Below are 22,178 nucleotides of genomic sequence, written 5' to 3' on the forward strand. Positions count from 1 at the left end.
GATATGATCATGCAAATACACACAAAGGTTGTTTCATCAGTGACCCCACTCCAGTTTGTGGAGGGAGGTACTTGGTGCCATCCCCAGGTCTCTCATTCACCACCATGTCTGTTATTATTCCACTGAAGACTTGCTGCTTAAACGTCACATACCAGTGGAAAGATCACAATAACTCAATACTACACCTGAATATGAAACATCTCACCCAAGGCAATGCGTTCAGCACAATCTTGGCTACATACATTGCCTTTCAACACACTTCAATAATGAGCGACTGCAGAAAAATCTAATTGTGAAACAAATCTATTACCTTTAGCATCAACAGTTTCCTTCATCACAATTTCAACTCTTTCAACATAGTGTTGGTTCCAGATTGGCTCCAGAAATTGTCTATTATCATGTCTGAAGGGTAATATGTGTGAGATAGCCTGCAAAACAAAAGAATTTCCAAACCACTGTTTAAAAATAATAGTAATATTCCATATGAAGTTAAGTACTATTTAAAAAAATAGCAATATTTCATATCAAGTTAAGCACTATTAACTAATTGTAATATTCTTTGAATCTGAAAATGTTTTCAGGTTTACCATTTTAATAAACAGGAGAAAATGACTTCTGTTATAAATGTTTCATGCAATACAGCTTAAAACGATCAGCATTACAGATGTCACAAATCTCTGAGTGGCTATATTCTATTTATCACTGAATTTATTCAACAGGTACAATTGGAACCTGGAAGTGTAGACTTCCCTCTAGATGATTGCCACTGTTGAAGTGACAGCCCAACCTAAAGTGCAAAAAATGGGAAAAAAGGTGATGGATGGATGGAAGGATGGATTCTGTGTCACAATGACAGTAATAGTAGGAGGGCAGCTTGTCTGTCAATAACACGAAAATGCATATAAAACAGAGCCCGCACTGCTTATAAGATACACAAGATCAAAATCCTTGTTGCCCTACTTATGAAATAGTATTTTTTTACAACGTAGCAGTGGTATTTTGTTTATTTTTCCTTATTCCTTTTGCTGTAGCAGTGGTCTCTCTCCATTTTTCATTTACTTCTGCAATTCTAAGTGAGAAAAAAGATCATCTCTCTCCGATACATTTGTTTCCACAGCCCCGCTTTAGAAGTTCCCCCAATGTGAATGCCAAGAGAAGTGACTTAGGGATGACTACAAGTATATGAGTTTGCGTACCCATTACCAGTCTAAAGGTGGTTATTTGCAAATTTTAAGCAGACCAGGTGCACTACCTGCCTTTAGTAAAACGGTGGTTAAGACTACGGATACGGTTCATAGGTAGATACTAGGCTATCGGCCCTGGGGCCTATACAAGCCCAGCCAAAAAGGTACCCTGGCTTTTGCCACCCAAGAAAATTATTTTTCTGTGCCACTGTCGAGCAGAGCCACAGAAGTGATCCGCGAGGTGAATTTCCTATTTCCCATCCAATCATCAAGATTTTTCTTGAAAAGTGCTAATGAGGAGCTTTGTTTGATATAGATAAGTAGTTTGTTCCAGAGTATGGGAAGTTTATGGGACAGGAATCTATCCCTCCGGCATGTCCTGTTTATTGTGGTGACAAGGTTTAGGTCCCTACAGCGAGTAGCTCAGAGGGATTGAAATTTCTTTAAGTGGAGCATGTCCAACAGCTCTGGGTTTGACATAGCTTTGTATGTTAGGCAGAGATCACCTCTGAGTGGGCGATATGCAACGGAGTAAAGCTGGAGTTTTTTGAGACGGTCTGCATAGGGCATCTGTTTGAGGCCGGTAATCCTCTTTGTGAGGTATTTCTGCAGCCTTTCCAGTTGGTGGAGATGTCTTGTGAGGTACATACCATACAGGGAGTTGTACTCTATAATGGGTCTAATGAGTGATGAGTACAGGGGAACAATTACCTCATTTTTTCTGGATGAGAAACCTTTTGTGATGAGGTGTGCCACGTAGAAGGATTTCCTGACTACTGTGGCAATGTGATTATCAAAGGAAAGACTACTGTCCACCTGTGTCCCAAGGTCTCATCACATTTTCAGTGTTAAGTAGACTACCACCTATGTGGTAGCTCATGGGTACAGAGTTTTTACCAAAGGGGATGACAATGCACTTTTTGGCAATGAGCTTGAGGCCATGGCTTTGACGCCAGGCATCGGTCTCAGTGAGGCACTTTTGTAGGATGTCCACATCTTTAGGAGTTTTGATTATGGCTCCTAGTTTGCAGTCATCTGCGAACATCTGTGTTAGCCTGTACTTCAGAGAAGTAGATACCAAACAGGAGAGGACCCAGGACTAAACCCTGTGGTACTCCACTTGTCACTGGTCTGAAGTCGGATTTGGAGTGTGCTACTTTCACAGTGTGGGTTCTGTCAGTGAGCCAATTGGCAACCCATCTTGTGACATAGGGATTTATACCTAGTTTAGTGAGTATCTATAATTCCAGAGTGGGGGATGGTGTTGAAACCCTTGGCAAGATCTAGATAGGCTGTGTGAACCACCTTACCCTCGTCTACGGCTTTGGTGACTGCATCAAAGAAGTCTATCAGGTTTAGGAGACATGATCTGCCTTTTACAAACCCAAATTGGGTGGGGTCCAGAGTTTGGAGATTACCAATGTCTTTGTTTATAAGTTCCATGATGATATGTTCCATGGCCTTGCAGACCAGGCTCGTCAGGCTAATGGGTCGGTCGTTCCCGGGGTCTGTGGTGGCTCCCCCCTTGTGGAGTGGGAAAACCGTCGCTGTGCGCCATTCAGCAGGCACAAAGCCTGAGGTGAGGCTGTGACTGAACATGGTACTTAGGTGGGGTGCCAGTTCGTTCTGTAGTTCGTGTTGAATGCAGACTGGGCTGTTGTCTGGTCCCATGGATGCTGTGTTCTTGGCTTTTTAGAGTCTGTTTTTTACCCGTACAGCCGTGATTACATTCTTTCGGTATACAGATGGGCTCTTTAGGGGGTGAGAGGGGGGTGAAGTTAGCAGTGAACCTATCTGCCAGGATGTTGGCAATATCAGTTGGGTCTGTATATTTAGTGCCATTGTGCTGTAACTCAGAGCACATCTGAGTGTTGCCATTGAGATTCTTGACATAGCTATAGAATGTTTTGTGGTTGTCTTTAGAATCAGTGGTGATTCTGTTTTCATAACTAGCTTTGGAGGATTTTATCAGGGATTGCAGCTTCTTACGGAGGCTGACCAGGGAGCTCCTCCACTCATGGGATTTTACTCTCTTTTGCAACAGTTTCTTCCTTCTGTTGTACAGTTTGTTTATGGCAGAGGACCACCAGATTGGCTTCCTTTTTTTGTAGGATAGTGTCTTGGTTCTGTGTGGGATAGCACGATCCATGCACTCGGAAAGTTTCTAATACTGGAAAGAATTCTACAGTTAGCACTCTCAAGAAATTTTGTTAACCTATTTCACTTCCAGTTTCAGATGACTGAATTATCTAGAGTGCTGAAAAACATAACAGTGACCGCTAATAACTCCATATTTAAAATTATCTGATGAAGAAGAAAGGTTTTGCAATATTCAAAAAAGTTGTTTAAATTGGGAGCATTTATCAAAGAGGAAGTAATATGCAAAGTAAAACTAGTTGGACATGTCACTGGTTAAGCAATAATCCATGCTATGATGCAAGTTATTGCAGAATTTCAATAACAGCTTGATTGTGAGGGTGAAACCAGAATGATCAAGCAAGCAAATCCAGCTGTAGGCAAATCTTTATTAGACATACCCAGTCATAGATTAGTGCTATTACACAATGCCATTATGTAAAACATGCCATTATGTATTTAAAAAAAAAAGTGAGAAAGGAACTGCTCACCTCATTAAACAATGCATTGTATACTTACACTTATTTATGTTATTATTCCGTGAGGTCTCTGTGACTGCGGAGAGCTTTCTAATGTACAGTGCATATGTGAGCATGTACATACTGAGGCTTGCATGGTATAGTATCTGTAATACAATTCCTGTCACTTTTTTTTTCTTTGAAGGATGCAGGAGGGTGAGTGCATCCTACGGAATACATGAGGATGCTTGCAGACTGCTAAAGTCTTGAAAGTGAGTTTAATTATTTTTAAACATGTCTGATTTTGTTTTTGTTGTGCCTGACCTTGGGAACGGTGGAAGAACTCCACTTGTAGCCTGTAGCTTTTCTGTTTAATAGCTACAGACAATCAGGCATCTTCCTGTGGGTAATGTTAGATTTTACAAAGGACAGACCACCTGCCTTCTCTAACCAGCGTGCACATTTTTGCATATTAATTCAATATTATCGTACAATCCTGTATAATAGCGAAAACTGGTACACAGTTTACCTCAAGTTTTAACATTTATTATCTTTCCGTTTTCAGTGTAATCTTTTTGTGAGGGAAAACAATTCTGTATTTTGTTTCCTTGGTTTCTTTTTTGATGAGTTCTTCTTTGCGGCTGTTATTTAGTATGAACATATTTACAATACAGAGATAATAACATAATATGGCATAACGGGTCTATATTAGAAGAATGAAAAATCAAAATCGCAAACGCTCTAAAGAGCAAAAATGCCAGCCCTCGAACACCTTATTGTGGGGGGCTGCACCTCACCCCCCCACCCCCCCCGTTAAATATATATTCCAACTCTGAGATCACACTACAGTGAGGAAAGGGCAAATATTCCGATCTTCAGTGTACTGCAATCTCACAAAAAGCACATCAAGGTCCGGCATTTTCACTCTTTAGAGCGTTTATGATTTTGATCTTTCGTTCTTCTAATATAGACCTGGCATAACGCCATTCCACTTCATACCTACCTAACTGAAGTTTCTGCATTCCGACAACATTCATCTTTACTCTGGTCTACTAATTTTTCATCATTTTAGTTTCATAGTTCTGTTCCTCATGGGTATCTATGTAAATGTTTCTCAGTTGTAAGAACATACTATATATGCAAACATGCACACTCTTCTTGATTTAATACATAAATTGCATAGGGTAAATAAAACATGGATGTTAGACCTCAGGAATTTGTTTTAAAAGTGTTCAGATTTGTAAAGTAATACTTACTTTTTCTTTTGTCTTGGTTGGGCGAACTCTGTTCGCCCTCGCTAACGCTCGGGCTCTCTCCGCTCCCCTGCCCCCTATTCTCTCCCACCCCCACTACCTCTACATTTATATTAATCACAGCCACACCCACAGCTCACCCTCACATCACCTCCACCAATCACAGCTCCTCAAGACATATCACATTATACCACACCAACTTGCTCCACACAAAATACTCCAAATCACTCTCATTCCCACTAGGCATTTTTTACATCACCCACACTACTTCCCCATCCACATATAGTGCAACCCTATAATTCCTATTCAGACCCTCCACCTAGAAATAACTTAAACTTTATAACCATGACTATCATGCAACTAAGTCTAGTCTGTCTTCTCATAATTTTTATTTATTTAAATTTGTTTACCAGGAGTGTCCGACTGGACGTGGGTCCATTTTCAGCTAAGGCCCGGGGAGAAAAGCTCCACAGTAAAATAAACAGACAGTAGTTGCATTGGATTACATAGCGATTAACAATTTAACATAGAAATTACTTACAACATATTTACAGATGAAGAGCATAGTACATCAGTAGACAACTAGAATCTTTATCTGTGAAGTACATAACAGGCATTAACAAATGTAACAATGAGAAGTTCCTGCTGTATAATAAGTACTAGGCTTATGAGCATCTGAGCTTGTTATCATCAAGGTAGTTAGTGGAGTGGAAAGAAGGGTAGTAGTTGGATGGGGTGGATGATATTAGAGTGGGAGTTGCAAGGGCATAGCCAGTATGTTTTTAGGTGCGCTTTTAATAAAGTTTTGAAGTTGGTGCATGATGGTATGGAGGTAATTGTGGGTGGAAGTGAGTTCCATAATTTGGCTATGGCGCAAGAGAATAGTGCTTCACCAGCAGAGTTATTGGCTTTAGTGATCTGCAAGTGATTTTTGTTGCTGGATCTTAGTGGTCTGGTGGTGCGATAGGCTTGGAGTAGATTCTGGAGGGATGGGACATTTAGTGGATGGTTTACTAGTTTGTGGGCGAGTGAGAGTTGATACCACTGAAGGAGGTGAGGGAGTTCAAGCCAGCCCAGTTCAGCAAGTGAGAGACAGTGGTGACTATGGTAGGATGCCCCTGTGGCGAATTTGGCGATTTTGTTGTAGCAGGTCTCTAGCTTGTTTAGATCACATTGCCTTAGGTTGGTATACACTGGAGAGGCATAAAGTAGGGTGGAGATAAGGTGGGAATTTGTTACTGAAATCTTTGCTGCTTTGGTGAGAAATTGTTTATTTCTGTATAATGCTCCTAGTTTTTTGTGGACTTTTTTTATGGTCATGGATATGTGAATGTCAATTTTAGTTTATTGTCTATTTCCACTCCTAGCAATTTGGTGTGTTCAGTTGGGTATATAGTGGTGTTGTCTTTTGCTGTGATGTTAAAGTGAGAGTTGTTTTGAGTATGTTTGGTGGGTTGGAAGATGAGTAGTTTAGTTTTGTTTGGGTTGAGTATTAATTGGGCATCGGATAACCATGTTTCAACAGAGGAAAAGGCTTCCTGTGTGACTTTTTGCAGTTTGGGTAGGGACTGGGCTGAGCAGATGATGGTCGAGTCATCTGCGTATTGGATGAGTGTGCCATGTTTGGTGGAAGAGGCTAGATTATTGGTGTAAACAGAGAAAAGTAGGGGTCCAAGGATGGATCCTTGGGGAACCCCTATGGAGACAGGTAGTTGGGGAGATATGTCATTCTGCCATACAACGGATTGTTGGCGGTCAGACAGGTAACTCTGAAATCAGTTGGTGACAGATTGTGAGAAGGATAGGTTATTGAGGACAGAGATAAGTTGTTTGTGTGGGTCCATGTCAAATGCTTTAGATAGGTCTAGGAAAGTAGCAGAGGAGAGATAGCCATTGTTTTTATGCTGAAGGATAGAGTTAGTAAAGGAGAGTAAGGCAGTGGTGGTGCTATGGTTTGGTCGGAAACCATGCTGAGTATTTGAAAGGAGGTTGTTAGTAAGGAGGTAGTGTGAGACCTGAGAGTGTATGCATCTCTCTAGTATTTTGGAGAGTGGAGAGAGAATAGCTATGGGGCGGTAATTGGTTAGTTCTGCAGAGGGTCCGCCTTTGTGCAGCCGAATTATATGTGAGACTTTCCACAATGTGGGAACATAACTTTCTGACAGAGATCGGTTAATCAAGATGGATACTGGGTAGGCCAGAGCATCAGCTGCGATTTGTAGGTATTCACTTGGGAGGTTGTCTGCTGCTAATTTGGTGGGTTTAAGTTTAGTTAAGAGTTTTTTATGTTGGAGGTAGGTACAGGAGAAAAAGAGAAGGCAGTGGGGAGATTACTAGTTGAAGGTGTGGGTTGGAGGGGAGGGGGGATGTGTTGTTTAGCTAGTGATAGTATGGTTTGGGTGAAGTGTGTGTTGAATGAGGTAGCAATATTTTCTGAGGAGTGAGGGATGTTAGGAGGAGGGGTACTGACTTTACCTGGGTGGAGGATGGAGTTTATGGAGGACCAGAATTGTTTGGGGCTGTGTTGTGAGGAGTCTAGGGCAGACTGGTAGTATTGGAATTTGTCCCATTTTATTAGCTTTTTGACTCTATTGCGTAGTTCTAGGAATTTCTGTCTAGCTGCGGTGGTTTTGGTTTTGCGCCAGTGCTCCCAGGCTTTATCCCTGTTTTTCATTTCTGACTTAGTGGTTTCTGTAGCCATGGGGAGGGTTGTGCTTTGGTTCCGGAAAATCTTATGGGGGCATGGTAATTAAGGATGTTCAGGAAGGTAGTATTAAACAATTCAACTGCGTCATCTAGATTGAGGTACTTTAGAGCATGCCAGTTACATTCTTTGAGGGATGAGATGAATGTGAGTGGGTTAAAGTTTATTTTTTTACGTATTTGACGATAGATGACAGGTTTAGCTTGGTACAGGTATTTTTTGAGTAGGAATGTTGGGGAGTGATCACTGAGGCTATCTGATAAGCAGCCTGTTATATATGACTGGGGGTTCTTACTGACTAGTATCCAATCCAGGGTAGTGTGCTTGCTGGAGTTTTTATTTATCCTTGTTGGTGACTGGACTAGTTGGGTGAAGCCATGAAGGTGCACATGATGGGTTGAATTGTTGCCAGAACAGGATTTCCAGTCAATATTGAAATCATCTAAGATGATAGTTTCTTGGGGGAGATGGTGGGTAGACCAGCTGAGGAGGTTTTCTAGTGGAGGGATGTTTTGGCCAGGTGGGAAGTAGCATCCAATTATGTTGATGGTTTTGTTTTGGTTAATGTTGAGGTTGGTATATATTATTTCTTCATTGCCTATTTGTGGAGCTGATGATTTTAAGATCTGGATGTTTAGATGCTGTTTAAATATTATAGCTACACCACCTCCTTTTTTGTTTAGCTGGTCTACTCTTAGTATGCCGTAACCTGTAGGGAGTATTTGCTCACTGGTAATGTGAGGTTTTAGCCAGGTTTCTGTCAGGATGACTATATCTGGGGAGTACAAGTCTATGGTGGCATGGAGTTCATGAACTTTGTTGGATATACTTCTAATATTTAGGCTTAGTAGAAGGAAGTCACTTGGCTTTTTATTGGCTGTAATATGGGAGAAGTTGTGGTTTCTAGTCTGATTATGAGGATTAGGGTTGGATTGGTAGGGCCGGGGTTGGGGTGGATGTCTCCACTTAGGACTAGTTTTGATATGCATGAGATTATTAGTTGTCTCAGTTTTTTAATGTGTTTATTTATAAGGGAAACTTTATGATTGTGCTCTGTGGGTAATAGGTATGGTGGGAGGGTTACTATGTTAAGTTGTAGGGATGCTTTACGTTTGAGTAATATAGTTGGTAGAATATGTGGGGGTGCATAGGGATGGTTCTTGAGCTGGTGGGAGGGGAGCTGAGTATGGGTGAGACATGGGTGGTGGTGTGAGTAGTAGTACAGTGGTAGTGGTTGAGTGGGGGGAATGATGGAGCTTTGGTAGGATGTAAGATATGCAAGGAGAGTGCATGCAGTGAGCAAAGGAAAGGTATGCTTGTACATGTTAGTTGAGGAGGTGTGATAGTAGAGGGAATATGGAGGAGGTAGTGTTGGGTTAGCGCTGTGGTTGGCTATTGGAAAGATGGGAGGGGTTTGAGTGCAATAAAGGTGGGACCACTGGGGGCGGGAGGAAATAGGGGGCAGGGTGGGGAACGAAGCGGGTAGAGACCCTGTTTGGTTCTTGTATGAGGGGCTGGAAACAATCACAAAGCAAAGACAAGTATGTGTTAAGAAACAATCACAATTGACAAAGGACTGCTCTGAAACTGTAAGTCTTTTCTTAATTTCAAAGGTGGAAAAACAGGATAACCTTGTATCAGTAGGCTACTGTGGTCATAGTTTAAATTAACAAACACACAGTATTGATCAGTTATGGATACTATTTGCTAACAGAAGGGAATAAGAGAAAGTGGAAGATGTGTGTGGTGGTGGTGGTGGTGGGGGGGCTGCTTACAGCCAAAGCAGAGTGCTCTCCAGGGGAAAATGAAGATTGGTTCAAACAGGTAGACACATACTCAAAATTAACTGTAGCTGTTTGCAGACAGTTCAGACCCGGACTGCGCTTTTCTTATAAGAATGTTAAAGGTGGTACCGCAGTTGAATACTTAAGATTGGTGTTAGGTCTAGAAAAGAAGAGTACAGAGAGGAGTAAGCACTTTTGAGATAGTAAATATATATTATAAAGATTATAAAAAACACACTGAGCAAATAGCTACCACATGCAGGACAATGTCCTGAACCACTACTTAGTATATGCAGATACTGAGCCAAATGGAAGAACATTAGAAAACAAAAACCCAGACAGTTATGCAGCCACAGATAAAAATATAGCGAGCAGCAATCTGTCGTGGTTCTCTAATGTGATTCTATCCACCAGTAACAGCACAAACTTATAGAAATAATTTAGACACTAGTATGAGCTGTCTACACACAACACAATTACATGAATAACATTAGTGAACAAGGTGCAGCTATGCAAATAGACCATACATACTATTATACTAGAAACAACTTTGTGCATACAAAATGCTAGCATGCCATAGTAACATCAATAATAAAGCATAAAACATATTAGATGTCTAACACAATTCAACATAAACATATACAGTTGTAAAATGTCTAATACAATTCAACATAAATAGGCATTTACAGTTGTAAAACACTTACTGGAGAGACACTGAGCCTTCATGGGGCCTGTAGCAGAGTGGATTGTAGTTTTACAAATGGTGCCTGCCACAGGTAATATTTATTAACTCTGGGATTGTCTTAAGGTGAAATAAGTATATCCCAGCTATTGGGGGAGGGGTAGGAGTTTGGTAATTGACAGACAGTTAAGTTTGACTTGTACAGTAAGGCAGTTCCACCCCTTTTACGAACTGGGCTGTCTTGTCTAACGATATTGTAGCCGGTAGGGAGAACTTCTGAGTTAGCTATGTTTTTATTTAGCCAGGTTTCTGTTAAAGCAACTATGTCTGGGGAGTAGTGTGTTATTGTGGCCTGGAGTTCAGGTATTTTATTTTTGATACTTCTAATATTAATATTTAGCATTAAAAGATGGTTGGTTTTGCTGCTACTGTTGATTTGTCCAGGGATGAAGAAAGTGGGGATGTTAAGTTCTGACATTTGTATTGGAGCAGTTTGAGTTGGACAGGATGGATTTGGGCCTGGGTTGGGGTGGATATCCCCACTTATGGTGAGCCTGGAGTTAAAATGGTTATACAGATGTTGGAGTTTGGTGAGGAGTGTGAGAAAGTATTGTGTTTTTTTGGAGTAGGAATGAGAGCATATGTGTTTAGTCCTGAAATGGTCCGTTATGTAGTTCTTGAGTAACTGTGGGCAGATATTATTATAATGTGTGGTGTCTGTATACGAGAGTGCATAAGCACAGCACTGCATTCCACTCTTACCTGGTTCCAAAGCTACTTAAAGTACAGTTTTGTACCTACCATAAATGTAGATGTTCGAGTGTTCACCCTGCTGCAGTCATCACACTTCGGTTATCCTGCCGTCAGGCGGTCCCGCAATTGGCCCGAATTCCAAAGTCTTGGTCCAGCGTCGGTTGCTGTCGCTTCTTCCCTAATGTCAGTGCGTCAGGGGTATACAAGAGGCATCCAACGCCATTTTCTTCAGTTTTTCTTCCCCCAGATGTCAGGTGCCCCCAAAAGGTAGGCAATATATATATATATATATATATATATATATATATATATATATATATATACACACACATATATATATATGTATATATATATATATATATATATATATATATATATATATATATATATACACACATATATATATACATATGGCTATATAAAAATAAAACAAAACTCTTAGGTACAAGCAAATACACCACAGAGGTAGCATAGGATAAAGTGGTAGAGATAAGTTCAGAGGGGGGTGAACACTCGAACATCTACATTTATGGTAGGTACAAAACTGTACTATGTTCATAGTGTTACCCTGCTGCAGTCATCACACTTGGGTTGAATCCCAAAGCTAAGGAGGGGAGGTGGAGTCAAATAGGGTTAGAAGAAGCTAGTAGGCCCTGCAAAACTGCAGTGGCAAAACCAGCTCTAGTCTTAGTGTAAAGAGGTAAGTGATAGTGTTTGGTGAAGGTGTGCACTGAACTCCAAGTAGCAGCTTCCAGAATATCCTTGGTTGGCACTCCCCTGAGAAAGGCTGTTGATGTAGCTGTAGCCCTGGTGGAGTGGGACCTAATGTTAGCAGGTACCGGTTTCCCATGATGTGTGTAGCAGAAACGTATGCAATGCCCTATCCATTTAGAAATGGTCTGTTTTGAGATCGCTTTTCCTTGTGATCCTGTAGCATAGGCTACAAAGAGCTGGTCAGTTTTTCTGAAAGCCTTAGTTTTATCCAAGTAGTAACGTAATTGCCTGTGAATGTCCAAAGAGTGCAGGAGTCTTTCTCCTTTGTTCTGGGGATTTGCGAAGAAGGTGGGCAAGTGAATGGTTTGGTTTAGGGCCACACTGGATACCACCTTTGGCATAAAGGAAGGATTAGTTCGTAGTGAAACTCTGTCTTGATGAAAAATGAGGAAAGGTTCCACTGCCATTAGTGCCTGTAGCTCTGAGACTCTTCTAGCTGAGGTTATTGCTAGTAGTAGGGCAGTTTTCCATGAAAGAAATTTTAAATCAGTTGAAAAAGCTGGTTCAAAGGGTGGCAGTGTAAGCTTTTCCAGGACAAAGTTGAGATCCCAAGTAGGTGTTGGAGCTCTCCTTGGCGGTCTTAAGTTCTTAGCCCCTCTGAGGTACTGTCTTAGGAGTGGATGTGAAAATAAAGGAGGATCCATGCTGCAATGAGCTGAAATTGCTGCGGCGTGGATCTTAATAGGTGAAAAGGAAAGTCCTTTGTGTAACATCCCAGTTAAATATTGTAGAATCTGAGGAATGTCCGGCTCCAGGGGATTTAGGCCTTTAGCCTGGTTCCAGGGGCAAAATCTTTTCCATTTGTTTGAATAGGTTTTCCTGGTGCTGGGCCTCCTGGCCTCCAGAATGACATCCATAACAGCTTTGGATAAAGGTGCTGGCTGGTTGTTTATGTAATTTGCCATGCAGCCAGGTTTAAAGTCTTGAGCTGGCTGTGTAGCATCAGACTGTCTCGCTGGGTGAGCAGGTGAGGAATTTGTGGCAAAATCCATGGTGGGCCCTGAGCCATGTTCCTTAAAATTGGATACCAATGTTGGCGTGGCCAGTCTGGTGCAATGAGAATCATTTGTGGCCTCTCTAATCTGACTTTCAGCAGTACATTTGCTAGAAGAGGCAGTGGTGGGAAGGCATACACTGTTAATGTTCATAGGTTCATACTAGGCTATCTGCCCTAGGGCATTTATAAGCCTAGCCAGAGTGTGTTTGGCTTTCGCCACCCATTTTAAATGAATTTTGCTATGCCCTTTTTCGAGGTTAGTATACTGTGCCTCTGTCTAACAGTGACACAGAAGTGATACCCGGGGTAAATCTATGATCTCCCATCCACTCATCAAGATTCCTCTTGGAGAGAGTCAATGAGGGACTCTGCCTAACCTGGACTGGGATTTTATTCCAGAGTGAAGGGAGCCTCTGGGTTATGAATCTGTCCCTCCAGCATGTCCTATTTATTTCAGTGCTGAGATTCAAGTCTCTCGAGCGTGTAGCTTGATGGGATTTGGATTTTCTGAGGTGCATCATGTCCATTAATTCCGGGTTGCTCATGGCTTTATACGTCAGGCACAGATCGCCTCTGAGCAGGCGGTATGCCACTGAGTAGAGCTGGAGTTTCTTTAACCGGGCAGCATATGGCATCTGTTTGAGCCCTTTGATCCTCCTGGTGAGGTACTTTTGGGGTCTTTCCAGTTGCTGCAGGTGTCTGGTAAGGTACATCCTAAAAGGGGCATTGTACTCAATTATGGGCCTGATGAGGGATGAGTAAAGAGGCACGATGACCTCCCCTGATCTAGATGTGAATCCCTTCATGATTAGGTGAACTATATAAAATGTTTTTCTAACCATTTTGGCCACGTGGTTGTCAAATGAGAGATTGCTATCAACTTGGGTCCCCAGGTCCCTAATTACGTCTTCTGTACTTAATGGATTATCATCTATGTGGTAATTTGTGGGCACTTTGTTTTTGCCAAAGGGGACGACTATACACTTTTTGCGTTTAGCTTGAGGCCATAGCTCTGGCACCAGTTGTCTGTTTCTATGAGGCCGTTTTGGAGGATGCTTGTGTCGGCTGGAGAGCCGATTATTGCGCCCCAGTTTGCAGTCATCTGCGAACTTGGTCAGCCACAGTCCTACTGTTTTGGCCTGTACCTTCGAGAAATATATACCGAACAAGAGAGGTCCCAGGACTGAGTCTTGTGGGACCTCTGACATGACTCCAGCAATTCTAACCATGTGGGTTCTGTCCTTGAGCCAGTTTGCAACCCATCTAGTGACATAGGGATTTATATTTAAGCTGGTGCGCTTATCTATAATGCCCGAGTGGGGTATTGTATCGAAGGCTTTTGCGAGGTCCAGGAAGGTTGTGTGGACCACCTTCCCCTTGTCAATGTCCTTGGTGACTGTTTCAAAGAAATCGACCAGGTTTAAGAGGCAGGATCTGCCCTTAACAAAGCCGAACTGGGTAGGATCCACTGTCTGTAGGTCCCCAATATCTTTATTTATGAGGTCCATGATGATCCTTTCCATAGCTTTGCAGACCAAGCTAGTCAGGCTTATGGGGCGACAGTTTCCAGGATCCGTTGAGGCACCACCTTTGTGGAGAGGGACCACTGTTGCTATACGCCACTCTTTGGGTACATATCCTGTAGTAAGGCTGAGATTGAACAGTAGTTTTATGTTTGGGTTTAGCTCTTCTTGGAGTTCATGTAGGACGCAGCACGGGACACCGTCTAGTCCCATTGATGCTGTGTTTTTTGCTTTGGAGAGGGCGGCTCTTACCTGAGCATCTGAGATGTCAGGGGGGGCAGCACTGTGCTGGGATAGATATTTGCCCTTTTGATGGGGGGAGGGGGAGAAGTTTGCGCTGAACCTGTCAGCTAGGATGCTGGCAATGTCTGTGGATTCGGTGTATTTTTTGTCATTTTGGACTAATTCTGAGCATATCTGGGAATTCCCACCCAGTGCCCTGTACAATTTTTCTCTCGAAGCTGGCCTTAAGATGATTTTATGAGTGCCCGTAGTTTTTTGCTAATACTGATCAGAGATGCCTTCCCTTTTTGGGATTTTGCTCTATCATGTAAGTAGCTTCCTCCTTCTATTGTATAGTTTGTTTATGGCTGGGGTCCACCAGACAGGACGTCTGCCTTTGGAGGATTGGGTCTTGGTTTTATTTGGGATTGCATAATCCATGCATTCCTGAAGGTGTTCATAGAATGCATTTATAAAGGATTCTGCGGTCTGGGCCATATTTTCCACAGGCCCGGGGGCTTTGAAGGATTCCACCTCCATTTTGAGGAGTGTGAAATTTGCTTTAGAGAAATTTTTCACTGTGGTTTTCTGGGCAGGGGGGGTGGGGTCGGGATGTGAATATCCAGTGAGATTAGTTTATGGTCTGATCTTACCAGTGAGGGATACACTTCTGATCTGGAGCATAGAGTCCCCATGTTGGTGATGATCAGGTCCAGTATGTTTTCCCCTCTTGTGGGAGTGGTAACAAGTTGTTCCATAGCATTTGAGTTTATAAATTCTAGGAAACTTTGGCCTAGGGTGTTGGAGCTAGAGTAATGCTCCCAGTCTATGTTTGGGTAGTTGAAGTCACCCAATATAATGGTGTTTGGAGAGACCTTCATATTTTCCAGTGTTCTCAGGAAGGCCGAGTGGGGTTCCTGGGTTTGGGAAGGTGGTCTGTAGCAGGCTATAAACTGGAAGGCAGTTTTACCCACTGTTAGTTGCACATGAATAGTCTCTGATGCTTCGTGCTGTGCCACCAACCTGGAGGTGTGGGTATCGAATATTGATACTATCCCTCCTTTTGTGGCTCGGTCCAAGTTTTGGGGCCGAAAAGCATGGTATGAGGTATAACCTGGTAGTGCTGGGGTGCTCTCGGGAGCCTTGAACCAGGTTTCTGTTACTGCACAGATATCAATGCTCTCCATGCTAAGGAGAGTTTTGAGTGCGTGTATCTTGAGGTTTGGACTTCTGGCGTTGAGTAGCATAACTCTTAGTTTCTTATCCCTTGTGATACCTATGGAGGTGGGTTTGTCTTTTGAGCCTTGCCTAAAAAAGGCACTATGGGGGTAGCAAGAGCCTTTGCCAATATCGGAAAGCCCAGGGGTGACAGGTGCAAGCCGTCCCTAGCGAAGCATCGTGGCTCGTCGAGCATGTCATCCCAGGCTGACAGGCATGGGATACCCTTTGAATGACACCAATACTTAAGCCAATTGTTGAAATTGATCATCTTGTCTTCATATTGTGGCATCATTCTTGGTGAGGGTAAGATGCTACTCAAGGTCAGGGTCATACCGGCCTGGGCTACATGCTCAGAGAGCTCCTCTATGTCTCTTTTCATGCAGTCCAGGGAGGTACGTCTCAGGTCATTCACACCAGCATGGACAATGACTGAGTCATATTTGTACTTGCCTTGGAGTGACCCGAGTGCTTGGGTTATGTGGCGGATCCTAGCGCCCGACAGGCACCTCACCATGACCTTCTCCTTGTTCAGCCTGATGAGCGGGACGTCAGTGTGCCTGACGATAGAGTCACCTATTACAAGTGTATCAGGTGTGTTGTTTAGCCTTAAGGGCTGTGACTGTTCTGCACACTGGCTTTCTGAGCTATGTGTTGCACATGTTTTGTTTTGGGGTAGTGGTTGCTTGGGTGTCTGCTTTGGAGGTCTCTGCTGCTTAGGCAGATTTTTATTTAGAGCCTCCGAGTATGTTTTTGTGTGTTTATGTGTTTGCTTTGCTGTTGTGGTAGGTCTATGTGAGACTGGAATTGTAGTGAGTGTCGTTTCCTTTTCCTCCTGACTGGTTACGCCAGTACTGAGTTGAGAGAGCTTAGCCTCCAGTTTGGCTATATGGTTGCATCTCTCACGTGTTGGAATTTGTTGGGAGGAGGAGGAGAGGGTTGTCTGTGTACATGAGGCAGTTGTAACATTGCCTCAAGATTCCCAGATTCACCAGCTGGACCGGAGAGGAGATTGACAACTGACCTTTGGATATGCTAGTATAGTATTGGGAATTCCTTTATAATTGAAAAAAAGGGCCAGTGGGGAACAAGGTACTCAAGGGGAGTTTGTGAGGTTGTAGTGCTTTTAATTTTTTAGTGCTGACTTATATTAATTGCTTTAGTGAGCAAGTGCCAGGTAACTTAAATGCAATGTGTTACAGGTAACTTAAATGCAAAAACGACAAACAGTAACTTTCTTCCAAGTGAAACAAGGAAATGAGTACAGTAAGCAATGCAAATATCACTAGTGATCCACAGAAGCGCTGAAAAGCCGTGTTTTAGGTGGAATTAGAGTTTCAGGAAAATAACAAGCAAACAAACAACAAGCATACAAACAAAGCTATATTAAGCAGGCCTGGATCTAGTCTATGCTACAGCAAACAAGGTGTACCAATTTCAGTAAGAAACAGTTCAAATATGCAGGCACTATAAGCCTTTAACCAGAAATTCCCAGCTCAGAAGGGCAGAGTCCAGCCTCTCATCCCACAAGAGTGCAGACCACGAACCTTCTTAATGTAAAATAACTGGCCTGAAGCCCAAGTGCTTAAACCAGAATTAATACACTTTTAGAATAACAGACACTGAGCCCTCAATCAGCAGTTCCCAGCTTAGAAGGATGTAAGTTACCTGTTCTGCCACTACAGTGCCCACCACAAACCTTCTTAATGTAAAACAACTGGTCTGAAGCCCAAGTGCTTAAACTACAAGGCTTAGAATGAGTTACACCAAGCAGTAATAAATACAATTGAGTACTTTTAAGATTGAGTACTTTTAATATTTTCCAACTGAATGAGAGTGTGTCCACTTTCCAAGCTAGTGGATGGAAGGTCCTTGTGCAAAATTTTTGAAGTTGGTGGTTGTGGGGGCTTGCAAACAGATCTATGTCTGGGCGTCCCCATTTTTGAGCTATCATTGCAAATACTTGTGGATCTAGTTTCCATTCGTGTGGATTCATGATGTTTCCACCCCACATAGCTAATTTACTTGCAATTGCCATCTTCCTTCTTTGCCTTGATTCCTCGTGCATTCTTCCTGATTATTTACCCATAACTAATATACATTATCATTTCATATTATAGAGAAAACTGCACTAGGCCTCAACTCCTAAGTGCTTCCTTCATAAATTTCTGTTATTTCTCAGAAGTTTCATTCAGTATTTCAGAATATGATACAAACTCAAAATATTTTTTCATGCAATATTCTTTACTATCTATAATCTATTAATTTTATCTATTGTTCTTTCATAGTTATTTCTTCTGTATTTACTTGAAATTGTTTTCTGGTGACAAAATATTTTGTATTATTATATAATTTGTAATTTGTTATAGTTTTGTATAACTAGTATGAATTACTTTTTTGTAACATACTTAGTTCTGGAGCTTTTCTCCCCAGGACTCCATTGAAAACGGGTTCTTTGGCCCAATGGACTATCCTGGTAAACCAACTGCAAATAAATAAGTAAATAAATAAAATAAATTCTGCTTAGGTCATCTGCCAATGTGTTTTTCTTTCCTGGCAGGAATTGAGCTTGTAATTGAACCTGGTAAGACAGTGCAGTGTTCCACAAGGTCATTGCTTGCCTGCATAGAGGGTAGGAATGTGTGCCCCCTTGCTTGTTTATGTACCACATAACTGTGGTGTTGTCTGTCCTTATTAGTAGTTGTCCTGGGTGTAGAAGGTCCTTGAAAGCTGTTAGGGTATTCTGCACTGCTAGCATTTCTTTTTGATTGATATGTAGGTGTCCCTGATCTGTAGTCCATTTGCCCTGAATGTACTGTCCTGCCATGTGTGCTCCCCAGGCATAGTCCGATGCATCTGTTGTCATAATTTGCCTGGCAGTGGGTAAGGTGAAAGGCTGACCCTTGTTGAGGTGACATGCCTGTGCCCACCACAAAAACTCCTGTTGAAGGCAGGGAATGAGTGGAATCATTGTTTCCAAGCTGTGGCTGTGCTGAGTCCATACACTTTTCAGGTACCATTGTAATTTCCCCATTAGCTTGACAAGCCTTATCTGCAAAGCCATGGAGAGGATCATAATGGAACTCATAAATAAAGACATAGGGAACTTACAGACTTTGGATCCAACCCAGTTTGGCTTTGTCAAAGGCAGATCATGCCTTTTAAACTTGGTTGACTTTTTCGAGACAGTCACCAAGGCCATTGATGAGGGAAAGGCAGTCCATACAGCCTACCTTGACCTGGCAAAGGCCTTCGACACAATACCCCACTCAGGTATCATCAAAAAACTCATCAGCTTGAATGTAAACCCATACATCACAAGATGGGTTGCAAACTGGCTAAGTGACGGAACCCACAGGGTCAGAGTTGCTGGAGCCATGTCAGACTCAAAGCCTGTCACAAGTGGTGTCCCACAGGGCTCAGTCCTGGGTCCACTCTTGTTCGGCATCTACTTTTCTGAAGTACAAGCAAACGCAGGAGGGTTATGGCTGACAAAGTTTGCAGATGACTGCAAACTGGGCGCCATAGTCGAAAACACATCTGACACAGATATCCTTCAGAAGGGCCTCACAGAAACGGATAACTGGTGCCAGAGCCATGGCCTAAAGTTAAATGCCAAGAAATGCATAGTCATACCCTTCGGGAAAAACAAGGTTACCCCTAGCTACCATATAGGTGGCAATCCACTGAGCACAGAAGAAGTCATCAGGGATCTGGGGACCCAGGTTGACAGTAGCCTTCGTTTGACACTCATGTTGCTAAAGTAGTTAGGAAAACCTTCTACATTGCCCACCTGATCATGAAGGGATTCACATCTAGATCAAGGGAGGTCATCGTCCCCTGTACTCATCACTCATTAGACCTATGATTGAGTACAATGCCCCATTCGAATGTATCTGACCCGACACCTGCAGCAGCTGGAAAGGCCCCAAAAGTTCCTCACCAAAAGGATAAAGGGTCTCAAAATATGTCTTATGCTGCCCGACTGAAAGAACTCCAGCTCTATTCAGTCTCATACCGCTTGCTCAGAGGTGACCTGTGCCTGACATATAAGGCCATGTCAAACCCAGATTTGATGAATATGCTTCACCTCAAAAAATCTAGATCCCTCAGAACCACAAGGGCGGGAGACTTAAACCTTGACACGGTTATTAATAGAACGTGCTGGAGGGACAGATTCATCACCCAGAGACTCCCTATGCTGTGGAACAAAATCCCGGTACATGTGAGGCAGAGCACCTCGCTGGCCTGGTTCAAGAGGAATCTTGACCAATGGATGGGTGATCGCAGATATACCCCAGGGATTACTTCAGTGTCACTGCTTGACAGAGGCACAGCAAAATAATAGGCATAGTTTTATTCAAACTAAAGGGGTGGCGAAAGCCAAATAACTATGGGCTAGGCTTATAAATGCCCTTGGGCAGATAGCCTAGTATGAACCTATGAACCTATATGCAGTTTTGCAAATGGCATTAGTAGTATGCAAGATGCCATGAATCCCAAGGCCTGCAGAATTTTTCTTGCAGTGAGTTGGGCCTTTGTTGCCATTATTTTGAAATATTGAAACCGCTGTCGTTGTTTGTCTGGCGTGAGATAAGCCATCTGGACCGTTGTATTCAAGCTGGCACCCAGGAATGTTATGTTTTGTGAGGGCACTAGTTTTGATTTCTTTTCATTTACTGTGTACCCTAGGCAACTTAGAAGGTGTTTGACAAATGCCAGTTGCTGAAAAAGAATGTCCTTGCTTTCTGCTTGAATAAGACAGTCGTCCAGGTATGGGTATATTTGAATTCCTTTTTGTCTGCAGTATGCAATTACTGGTGCCAGGCATTTTGTGAAGACCCTGGGTGCAGTAGATAAGCCAAAGGGCAGTGCAGAGAATTGATAATGCGTTGAACCTGCAATGAAGTGGAGGTATCTTCTGCAATTTTGTCTGATAGGGACATGCAAGTATGCCTCCTTGAGGTCCAAAGTGACTAGCCAAGCATTCTTGCCCAGCATGGGAAGAAGCTGCTGTAGTGTTAGCATCCTGAATTTTGGTACTTGCAGATAGGTGTTCAGAATTGAAAGATCCAGAATGGGTCTCCATGCTTTGTCCTTTCTTGGAACTAGGAAGAGTCTTGAGTAAAATCCTTGTCCTTGCTCCTGTGTAGGTACCTGTTGAATGGCTCTCATGTTCATGAGAGCTGTAATTTGTTTTTGTGCCTCTGCCCATTGATTTGGTGGCAGGTTTGGCATTCCTTTGATCCTTGGTAAGGTATGAAAGTGGAATCTGTATCATTGAGAGACAATGTTTAGAACCCATTTGTCTTTTGTGATGTTGTGCCAGTTGTCTGCAAAAAATGCTAGTTTTCCTCCCAAGGGTGTTGCCAGGAGAGATTTGCTTGGTAGTTTGAGGATTGAGTCATTGTGTTTGTCTTCTGCTAGCTTGGGGCCTATCTTCAAATCCTTTCTGGGTAGCAGAACCCCATTGGCAAGGTTTGTAAGGGCCCTGTGACTGACCTCTGCCCCTTGGGCGTTTGTATTTGCCCCTCTGTGATATGTCTGAAGCTGGAAAGGACCAATTTTTTGTTGGCTAATTTCTGCTGAAGCGAGGGGGTTGTACCTGCAAGAAATCCTTGACCATTTGCATATATTTAGCCTTATCCTCCATTTTCTTTAAAACCTCTTCTGCTTTGACACCAAATAATACATCCTGTTGTAAAGGTGCATCTAATAATTTTGCTTTAACATGGTCAGGGAGGGTTTGCTCTTTTAACCAAGCATGTCTACGAATGACTGAGTCAGTAACAGCTGCTCTACAGGAAGCTTCCAGTGAATCAAATCCGCATAGTAAAGTATGCTTGCCCACCTGTTCAGCTGCATGCAACAGATCCTGCATTTCCTTGAATTCAGGCTGTTCTGAGTGTGTGCTCATTTTTTGTTTTAACTGAGACATCAGGAATTGTTGATATTTCAACATGTGAAACTGGCAATTTAATGCTCTTATAGCCAGAGCTGCAGAGGTGTATATTTTCTTTCCCCATCTATCTAGGGCTCTGGAATCTCTTTCAGAGGGCACAGGAGTTTTAGCCAGAGAAGCCTTTGCTCCCTAAGGACCCTGGGATATGGTTTCTGGGTCAGCTACAGGGCTTTTATAAAGGAATTTGTGTGAGTCGGGTACTCTGTAGTATCTGGTTTGGCTGGAGCAGGAGGTAGAGAGTCTGGATTTAAACTAGACTCCAAGTAGACATCATGCACAATATCTAAAACAGGAGGGATAGCAAGATGTCTGTGCTGGGGTAATAAAAGGAACTCTCGGAGCCTTTTCTTAGAATCTGAGTAATCCTGGCCTTCCCAGTGGAAATGTTCCCTCATGGTATGTAATGTTTCCCCAAAGGAGTAGTCTTCAGGGGGAGATGCTGAGGGAATAGAGTCTTCAGCATCAGAATCCTCATAAGGTGGAAAAGTATAATCCTGTTCCTCAGAAGAATCTGAGGAGAGAGAAACC

The 22,178-nt window shown here is 42.6% G+C and overlaps 1 protein-coding gene across 1 annotated transcript in view; it reads right to left on the reverse strand.

The window, feature by feature from the left end:
* The window catches only part of H6PD (hexose-6-phosphate dehydrogenase/glucose 1-dehydrogenase), a 604,336-nt gene that overhangs the window by 194,423 nt on the left and 387,735 nt on the right, over positions 1–22,178 (reverse strand). The window contains exon 4 of the mRNA XM_044062799.1: positions 311–428. Within this exon, the coding sequence (XP_043918734.1) occupies positions 311–428 (118 nt within the window). The remainder of the gene's footprint in view (positions 1–310; positions 429–22,178) is intronic.

Source organism: Protopterus annectens, chromosome 2.part1 (genome assembly GCF_019279795.1).
Source record: "Protopterus annectens isolate FY-2018-M chromosome 2.part1, PAN1.0, whole genome shotgun sequence".
Taxonomy (NCBI): domain Eukaryota; kingdom Metazoa; phylum Chordata; order Ceratodontiformes; family Protopteridae; genus Protopterus; species Protopterus annectens.